General features: G+C 32.3%; 1 protein-coding gene across 1 annotated transcript in view; it reads right to left on the bottom strand.

Annotated features, from left to right (window-relative positions):
* Positions 1 to 883: 883 nt before the first annotated feature.
* Positions 884 to 10,535, bottom strand: part of LOC143228473 (anoctamin-7-like) — an 81,154-nt gene continuing 71,502 nt past the window's right edge. The window contains exons 17-20 of the mRNA XM_076459726.1: positions 7,860 to 7,989; positions 6,698 to 6,831; positions 4,734 to 4,814; positions 884 to 3,378 (exon numbers count right to left, since the gene is read on the bottom strand). Coding sequence (XP_076315841.1) covers positions 3,316 to 3,378; positions 4,734 to 4,814; positions 6,698 to 6,831; positions 7,860 to 7,989 — 408 coding nt within the window. The 3' untranslated portion in view covers positions 884 to 3,315. The remainder of the gene's footprint in view (positions 3,379 to 4,733; positions 4,815 to 6,697; positions 6,832 to 7,859; positions 7,990 to 10,535) is intronic.

The raw sequence follows: 10,535 nt of genomic DNA, 5'->3' as shown, positions 1-10,535 counted from the left end.
GTGACCACAGTCTTCCACAGATCTCTCTCTCAGTGTACCATATCCAAATATTCTAATGCATACGTAAGTATTAGTATAAAATTGACGTCGTCCCCAGAGTAATTTTAATTTTGTCAGTATCTTTTTTCATTTTCAGAAATGCGTTTTTTACCATACCTATCCTCTTCAGATCAAGACTTTGTTTAGACCCTTCAGTCTATGTAAAGCTGGTTTTTTTAATTTAAACAATACAAGGAAAGGTTACATAACTTTTCAATACAAATGTACTGGATATATCCAGTTTTAAACTAATGATAACATCTAAACGAACGAATAAAAGTTTCTTAATTTTTTTGCTTTAACTTTAACGTTGCAAACTTACAATAATTTTAATATTTATCTTACCTTGAATACGTACATTCATAAATCAAATAGTAATATATTAACAGTTCACGTATACGAAACCAGAAAGTTCTGACTTTATTCTCTGAACATTTTCACCAGGTGTTCTTGAAGATACTCTTGTCAGTTAAGTAATAAAACATATAAATATTTGTTTCTTTTCGCCTCATCTTTATTATTGTAGCAACAACTCAAGCAGAAAGATTTAACCAAGACTAAAACTTCATCTAATTAGAGAAGTAACATTTCTATCCGATAGAATGAATTTTTAAAAGTAACATTACCAAGAGTTTTGTTAATGCGAGAAACTGTACTCTTTTTACGCCTTTGTATAGCAATTAGTTTTTATACCAACCAATTACAGCTGTAATTTGTACAACCAATCATAGCTGAGTAGTAGTTTTTACACCAATCATAGCTAGCTGTAGTCAACTAATCTCTCACTTAACATCACAATAAAATATGTACCCTTGAATAAAATAAGAAACGGACACAGAGACTGTTTACCTTTAAAGTTTTATTCCAAACGTGATTATCAAAGGTGTTTTAAGTTTAGCACACCATACAAATAATCTCAGTACATAATGCCCAATGCACGCTGTGCGTTCATTGTGTTTTAAGTTTAGCACACCATACAAATAATCTCAGTACATAATGCCCAATGCACGCTGTGCGTTCACAGACATTTCTTTAAACATGCCCAATTTTAACAAGTGCCGAATCTTCATCACACGAATATATTACAAGAAATATTTACCGAGTAAACGTACTTTGAATTTAAAAAGGTAATTTCTCAGTTAATACATTGAAATGAAACGTGACCCGTGTGAAGTAACTGTTTAACATCTACTAATATTTAAAATCATGTGTTATCTTTGCGAATATATAAAACAATTTATATAATAAATAGATACGGTAGTTGTTACTTTTGAAAAGTACTTTGAATTTCGAAACACATTTTGCAGAACTGTATAACAAAAATATATTTGTTTTTACTGTTCTTTGCCTTAAACACACGAAGTAATTCGAAAACACTTCTAGTTAATTTTGAACTCAAAAGTTAGCAATAAGGGTTGATATTATCACATGGATAAACCTGTTCTATGACAATGCTAAAAAAAAAACTCTTTCGAAAACTGGTATTGACCGACATGAGCATATGCAACTGAGACGTGAAACACTATCAAACCTTCCAATCAAAGCGTAGGAACCAAACTAAACACTATTAAACCTACTAATCACAGGAACAAAACATTGTCACACCTTACCTATCACAGCGTAGGAACCAAACTAAACACTATAGTTGCTACACTGATTGGTAGGTTTAAAAGTACCGTAACAGATGCGTTTTGTCCAGTTAAAAGTGTAACGACATTAAGGAGTAGTCGAACACATCAACCAGTCAAAATCAGTGTTACGTTTGCTTGAAACTTAAACTCAGCGTGGAAGAACACAAATGCCTTAATACTGTAAAACGCGAACGTTTTAGTTCGGCTCTAACGTTTTGCTTAAACTAATGAGTGTAAAAATATCCTCTAATGTTCACATTGGTTTAATACTGATAAGTTCCAATTTTTTTTTAGTCCATCTAATGATGGCAGAAAGGTTTTGAACAATTTTTATATTTAAATGGGATTATTAGAATGATAGTGACAAACTCAGTTCCTGGGTTTACCTTCAGACAAGAAACATGAGTGAAAAATATATAGAGAAAAAATCAGATCTCAGTTACAAGAACAACATATATATTTTCATGGATAATAAATCAGAGTTTATATATATACATTAAAAGTGGTATTCTAACTACTGTTACAAAAAGAGTTGATTTCAGAGTATCTTTCGTTAAAATATATATATATATTACACTCAACACATATCGAACCACACGTTTGAAAATACTTTAGAATCATTTTGTTATCATATCATACACTTGAGTCACAACAGTAAGTAAAACAAACATAATTATAGAATAAAATATACAAGTTATAATATTCCCTTGTAGATGTTTCTAAAATAATATGTATTTTAAGTGGATTTCTAACTACAACTTATCCTTAAACTGTTTTGTCGAACCGATATCCCAGACTACACAACATTTATTTAATGTTGTTTGAATAATAGCAGTGCGAAACTGCCACGAAGTTATTAGAAATGCATTTGTATTTAAACTTATTACCTCAAAATGTATTCTTGTATTGTTGTAAATTAAAATTAAAAACCTAATAGGGTCCCTTGAGCAAAATTACACGAGGGACCGTCAACAAGATCCCACCAATCATAGGCTACTTCGGTTAAGAAAGTGTAAAATCTGACATGAGAACGACTACTATTTTTTTTTTTCAAACAATACCATTTTAATATTTAGTAAATTAGTTTACATTTTAATACAAATATTATATTATAGCTTATCACGGAAACGCTACCACGACTTTCAAGGCTAGCACTCAGACTCTAGAGGTTGTCTTCTTTTCATTTGTTTTTTAAACCTAAAATTAGAAAAGTCTATTTTACCATAAGCATTACATTCTCATTTTCAAAATAACTTTTGTTCGTCTGATGTAACCAGTAACGTTGCTACACAAGTGCAGGTAACTAACCCTATAGCTCCAAATGACGAATAACTGCTAAGGGTGACATCTTTCGGACAAAATATACTCAAAGTTTAAAGTGAAATACAGGGAAGCTAAAATCAATTACTTTCACCAAACAAATCTTATGTGCTATTAGTTTAATAAGTCTAGCATTAAGTCACTCCAGTAAATTAGTTGTAAAACTGATACAAATCTATAAAATTCATAAATAACATAATAAAATATTGAAGTAATAAAAATATTAAAAACTATAATAATAAATACTATTGAAACTGACGTGACGACATAATAGTTTTTGTGTGACCAGACAAGAAATTATCCAAATGTGATGTAGGTTGGTTCATTATTCTGCCGAACTGTCTCTTGATACCATCTCCGCCATCAGGGTAGAAACAACGTAGCGTTCCTGTACAAAACAAAAATAGTATATTTTTAAAGTTAAATTACATCAAAATTAGACTTAATATTGAATTGTAAAACAGTGGCATTGAAATACGGAAAGAAATTTGTCACCAACCCCAAACTTTTAGAAGTCTGAAAAATCGCACAGATAATTATGCAAGTTTTATGTGAAATAAAAAAATAATTACATGCGACTTGCCAATATATATAAAAATATATACAAATAAAGTATTCAAAAACTAACAATACAGTATATGTTATTACAACAAGGCCCGGCATGGCCAAGCGTGTTAAGGCATGCGACTCGTAATCTGAGGGTCGCGGGTTCGCATCTCGGTCGCGCCAAACATGCTCGCCCTTTCAGCCGTGTGGGCGTTATAATCTTGCGGTCAATCCCACTATTCGTTGGTAAAAGAGTAGCTCAAGCGTTGGCGGTGGGTGGTGATGACTAGCTGCCTTCCCTCTAGTCTTACACTGCTAAATTAGGGACAGATAGCCCTCGAGTAGCTTTGTGCGAAATTCAAAAACAAACAAACATATTACAAGTACAGTTCACCGCCACCAGGGCAACTGACGAAGACGGTTTTAATAGCTTACACGTCTGGAGTCAATATGAACAATTCTGATATATTTACTATAACCGTACAATTAATTTTAATTAGTGCATTTATAAAGTATTTTCCCAACAATATTATACGCATGCGCATTAAATACCAAAAGCCGATAAAATGTTGGAAAATGTAGGCCCAAAACTGTAATAAAAATATATACAGTTAATTTGTTTTCATACCAATAATGAAAAATACATTTGACACCTTGCTTAACAAAGTACTGGAAGTGAAATACAAACATGTGTCTGTCATCTGTTGTCCTTTTCTTTTAATATCTGAGACTGAAACACTATATTTGAAAATATTTATGTTGGGAATAACGTTAATTACGTCACGAACTAGAACAGAACAACAATGAAACCTGGATTACCTCAAACGAACAATCCTAATTGTACCTTACCTTTATGCAACTAAAGAAATCGTTACCACACGTGTAATTGTTACGGAAAACTGGTTCGTGAAAACACCGTTTCGATGTCAGATGCTTAGATGACAGAAAAGTGGCAAGGCAATAGAAGATATGGCTGTGAGTAAATAGATCTCTTACGAAGTACAAAATAGTGCCCCATGATATTCCTATGTCACTGGTTACAAAATACGATTTTATAGTATTTTATAGTTACAATTAAATCGTTTGTGCACACAAAAAATTACAGAGTAAAATCATCAGATGTTATCAATAACAAAAACTATTACACATGAACGTAATCAAACAAATGGGTGTTTGATAGAAGAAACTGTTGCTTACCCTTCGCTTAGCTTGCTGGATGCTAACAGGTGTGTCGGGAATAATAATGTCCAGTATCAACTTCACACCAAACACCAGGTGCTAGAAAATATAAAACATACGAAGAACTAACGTCTTTAACTTTCAAACTGAGCCCATACATCACTACTGTTTCACACATACTAATTGAACTACTGACATTGTACATCACTACTGTTTCACACATACCAGTTGAACTACTGACATTGTACATCACTACTGTTTCACAGATACTAGTTGAACTACTGACATTGTACATCACTACTGTTTCACACATACTAATTGAATGACTGACACTGTACATCACTACTGTTTCACACATACCAGTTGAACTACTGACATTGTACATCACTACTGTTTCACAGATACTAGTTGAACTACTGACATTGTACATCACTACTGTTTCACACATACCAGTTGAACTACTGACATTGTACATCACTACTGTTTCACAGATACCAGTTGAACTACTGACACTATACATCACTACTGTTTCACACATACTAATTGAATGACTGACACTGTACATCACTACTGTTTCACACATACCAGTTGAACTACTGACATTGTACATCACTACTGTTTCACAGATACTAGTTGAACTACTGACATTGTACATCACTACTGTTTCACAGATACTAGTTGAACTACTGACACTGTACATCACTACTGTTTCACACATACCAGTTGAACTACTGACATTGTACATCACTACTGTTTCACAGATACTAGTTGAACTACTGACACTGTACATCACTACTGTTTCACACATACCAGTTGAACTACTGACATTGTACATCACTACTGTTTCACAGATACTAGTTGAACTACTGACACTATACATCACTACTGTTTCACACATACTAATTGAATGACTGACATTGTACATCACTACTGTTTCACACATACCAGTTGAACTACTGACATTGTACATCACTACTGTTTCACAGATACTAGTTGAACTACTGACACTATACATCACTACTGTTTCACACATACCAGTTGAACTACTGACACTGTACATCACTACTGTTTCACACATACCAGTTGAACTACTGACATTGTACATCACTACTGTTTCACAGATACTAGTTGAACTACTGACACTATACATCACTACTGTTTCACACATACTAATTGAATGACTGACACTGTACATCACTACTGTTTCACACATACCAGTTGAACTACTGACATTGTACATCACTACTGTTTCACACATACTAATTGAACTACTGACATTGTACATCACTACTGTTTCACACATACCAGTTGAACGACTGACACTGTACATCACAATTGTTTTGCAGATACTAGTTGAACTACTGACACTGTACATCACTATTGTTCTGCAGATACTAGTTGAACTACTGACATTGTACATCACTACTGTTTCACACATACCAGTTGAACTATTGACACTGTACTTCACTATTGTTTTGCAGATACTAGTTGAACTACTGACACTGTACATCACTATTGTTCTGCAGATACTAGTTGAACTACTGACACTGTACATCACCATTGTTTCACACATACTAATTGAACTACTGACATTGTACATCATTATTGCTTCACACATACTAATTCAATGACTGATACTGTACATCACTATTGTTTTGCAGATACTAGTTGAATTACTGACACTATACATCACTATTGTTTCACACATACTAATTGAATGACTGACACTGTACATCACTATTGTTTTGCAGATACTAGTTGAACTACTGACACTGTACATCACTATTGTTTCACAGGTACTAGCTGAACTACTGAACCTATACATCACTGCTGTTTCACACCTACTAAATGAATTATATGAATTATTTTGTGAACATTAAAATAATACAAACCTTTATCAAAGCATTGTGTACTTCAAACTTTATTCTAATTCTAATATTTTTGTTACTAAAATAACAAAGAAATATTTTATTCAGAATTACCTCAAAACCTATCACAAATAGAAACTTCTGAGCTAGGGTTAGAGACTGGCCGTATTCCGATGTGAATGCAATGAGGAAAGCATTACTAATAACTCCGAGAACATTCATAAACCGAAGAATATGGAACCAGATACCTGTAACAGAGGCAGGAAAACTCAAAATTGTAATTCAAATTGTGTTACATTGTTTTCTTTCAGCATTACGTATCTTGAGAAGAGAAATGTTGATAATACAGTGAAGAAAAAAATCACTTGACACCAAGAAAGGTTAAACATTCTTAACATTAACATTTGAGATTTGAGTCCTGCAGTGGTCACAGAACAAATAGTCCACTGTGCAGATTTTTTCTTAAGGTAAAGGAAAACACTAAGTGGTATTTCTAAGAGATTCAAACCAACCTTAACCCAAATGAGAAGCACATAACCAATTTCTCTTGGTTTACACACTGTGGTCAACTCACCCATCTGATCAAGAGAGACTTGTGTACCAATCTTGTCAATGTCTCTTTACTGTGTTTTTATTCTCTGTGTCCAGTTGTGTTTTCGTTATTTAATCCACATATTTATCTGAATGTTTTCATACTTGTGTTCTTGTCTCTGTTGTCGTGTTAATTCATTTGTTTTTATGCTATTCCTATGTTTTTATGTACCCTATTTACTCTTCCTATGTTTTTATGTACCCTATTTACTCTTCCTGTGTTTTTATGTACCCTTTATACTCTTACTGTGCTTTTATGTACCCTTTATACTCTTCCTGTGCTTTTGTGTACCCTTTATATTCTTCCTGTGCTTTTATGTACTTCTCATAGGCTGAGTTACCACCATCACAAATTTGTATACCAACATAGACAAAAATATATTTATTTTGAGTCACGAAGACAAAAGCGAATGCTATTTTTATTTTATTACAATAAAACATTATTGAGAATAAACAAATATTATTAAAACTTAAAACAAATTGCATCTTCAACATCCAACAATGAGTTTATTGTACAAAGATAAACAGACAGTAGGTTATCAGCACCATCTACAGTAAATAACCTAATGCCATATTAATAATCGAACATGGTAAAAAAACAACACTGGTTTTTACTTTTGTCCACTTACAATTCAGCTAACTCATAGCTCTATTAAATCAAAAATGGGTGAGAAAGGTTACCCACCAATGTCGTTATCACGGAAAGGAACTGGCCTTCTGTTCCACCACAATAACCTCTTCCCATCCACCCTCAGGTCGATTATATTGATTATCAGAGCAAGAAGGGGTGCTAATGGAAAGGAGGCAGCAAAAAGCTACACAGTGGGGAGAAAATCCTTCTATACTATTTATGTTTCATAATTGCATACCACACAGAACTATACTATTTATGTTTCATAATTGCATACCACACAGAACCATGATAAAATAAATATGCTACTAAGTTGTGTACCAAAAAATTTCCTTGAGACAGAAGTTTACAATATATTTAAATTAAAATAAACAAACAGCAGTTACACGTTAAACCTGAAGCACTGGAGTTTTTTGTTGTTTTTTTCCTGAAAGACATGTAAAAACAACATTTATAGGCTATATCTCAACCACAGGTTTTTACTGTAATTAAGTCAAGTAAAAAGAACAGATACAGGCTATATTTCACTAACTGAAGTTTTTACTGTAAGTCAAGTAAAAGAACAGATATAAGTTACACATCACTAACTGACGTTTTTTACTGTAAGTCAAGTAAAAGAACAGATATAAGTTACACATCACTAACTGACGTTTTTTACTGTAAGTCAAGTAAAAAACAGATATAAGTTACACATCACAAACTGACGTTATTTAATGTAAGTCAAGTAAAAGAACAGATACAGGCTATACATCAGTAATTGACGTTTTTTACTGTAAGTCAAGTAAAAGAACAGATATAAGTTACATATCACTAACTGATGTTTTTTACTGTAAGTCAAGTAAAAGAACAGATATAAGTTACACATCACTAACTGACGTTTTTTACTGTAAGTCAAGTAAAAGAACAGATACAGGCTATATTTCACTAACTGAAGTTTTTACTGTAAGTCAAGTAAAAGAACAGATATAAGTTACACATCACTAACTGACGTTTTTTACTGTAAGTCAAGTAAAAGAACAGATATAAGTTACACATCACTAACTGACGTTTTTTACTGTAAGTCAAGTAAAAGAACAGATATAAGTTACACATCACTAACTGACGTTTTTTACTGTAAGTCAAGTAAAAGAACAGATATAAGTTACACATCACTAACTGACGGTTTTTACTGTAAGTCAAGTAAAAGAACAGATACAGGCTATATTTCACTAACTGAAGTTTTTACTGTAAGTCAAGTAAAAGAACATATATAAGTTACACATCACTAACTGACGTTTTTTACTGTAAGTCAAGTAAAAGAACAGATACAGGCTATATTTCACTAACTGAAGTTTTTACTGTAAGTCAAGTGAAAGAACAGATATAAGTTACACATCACTAACTGACGTTTTTTACTGTAAGTCAAGTAAAAGAACAGATACAGGCAATATTTCACTAACTGAAGTTTTTACTGTAAGTCAAGTAAAAGAACAGATATAAGTTACACATCACTAACTGACGTTTTTTACTGTAAGTCAAGTAAAAGAACAGATATAAGTTACACATCACTAACTGACGGTTTTTACTGTAAGTCAAGTAAAAGAACAGATACAGGCTATATTTCACTAACTGAAGTTTTTACTGTAAGTCAAGTAAAAGAACAGATATAAGTTACACATCACTAACTGACGTTTTTTACTGTAAGTCAAGTAAAAAAACAGATATAAGTTACACATCACAAACTGACGTTATTTAATGTAAGTCAAGTAAAAGAACAGATACAGGCTATACATCAGTAACTAAAGTTTTTTACTGTAAGTCAAGTAAAAGAGCAGATACAGGCTATACATCAGTAATTGACGTTTTTTACTGTAAGTCAAGTAAAAGAACAGATATAAGTTACATATCACTAACTGATGTTTTTTACTGTAAGTCAAGTAAAAAAACAGATATAAGTTACACATCACAAACTGACGTTATTTAATGTAAGTCAAGTAAAAGAACAGATATAAGTTACACATCACTAACTGACGTTTTTTACTGTAAGTCAAGTAAAAGAACAGATATAAGTTACACATCACTAACTGATGTTTTTTACTGTAAGTCAAGTAAAAGAACAGATATAAGTTACACATCACAAACTGACGTTTTTTACTGTAAGTCAAGTAAAAGAACAGATATAAGTTACACATCACAAACTGACGTTATTTAATGTAAGTCAAGTAAAAGAACAGATACAGGCTATATTTCACTAACTGACGTTTTTTACTGTAAGTCAAGTAAAAGACAGATATAAGTTACACATCACTAACTGACGTTTTTTACTGTATGTCAAGTAAAAGAACAGATACAGGCAATATTTCACTAACTGAAGTTTTTACTGTAAGTCAAGTAAAAGAACAGATATAAGTTACACATCACTAACTGACGTTTTTTACTGTAAGTCAAGTAAAAGAACAGATATAAGTTACACATCACTAACTGACGGTTTTTACTGTAAGTCAAGTAAAAGAACAGATACAGGCTATATTTCACTAACTGAAGTTTTTACTGTAAGTCAAGTAAAAGAACAGATATAAGTTACACATCACTAACTGACGTTTTTTACTGTAAGTCAAGTAAAAAACAGATATAAGTTACACATCACAAACTGACGTTATTTACTGTAAGTCAAGTAAAAGAACAGATACAGGCTATACATCAGTAATTGACGTTTTTTACTGTAAGTCAAGTAAAAGAACAGATATAAGT

The sequence above is a fragment of the Tachypleus tridentatus genome, chromosome 10, assembly GCF_004210375.1.
Source record: "Tachypleus tridentatus isolate NWPU-2018 chromosome 10, ASM421037v1, whole genome shotgun sequence".
Taxonomy (NCBI): Eukaryota; Metazoa; Arthropoda; class Merostomata; order Xiphosura; family Limulidae; genus Tachypleus; species Tachypleus tridentatus.
This window is presented reverse-complemented; position numbering and strand designations above follow the sequence as displayed.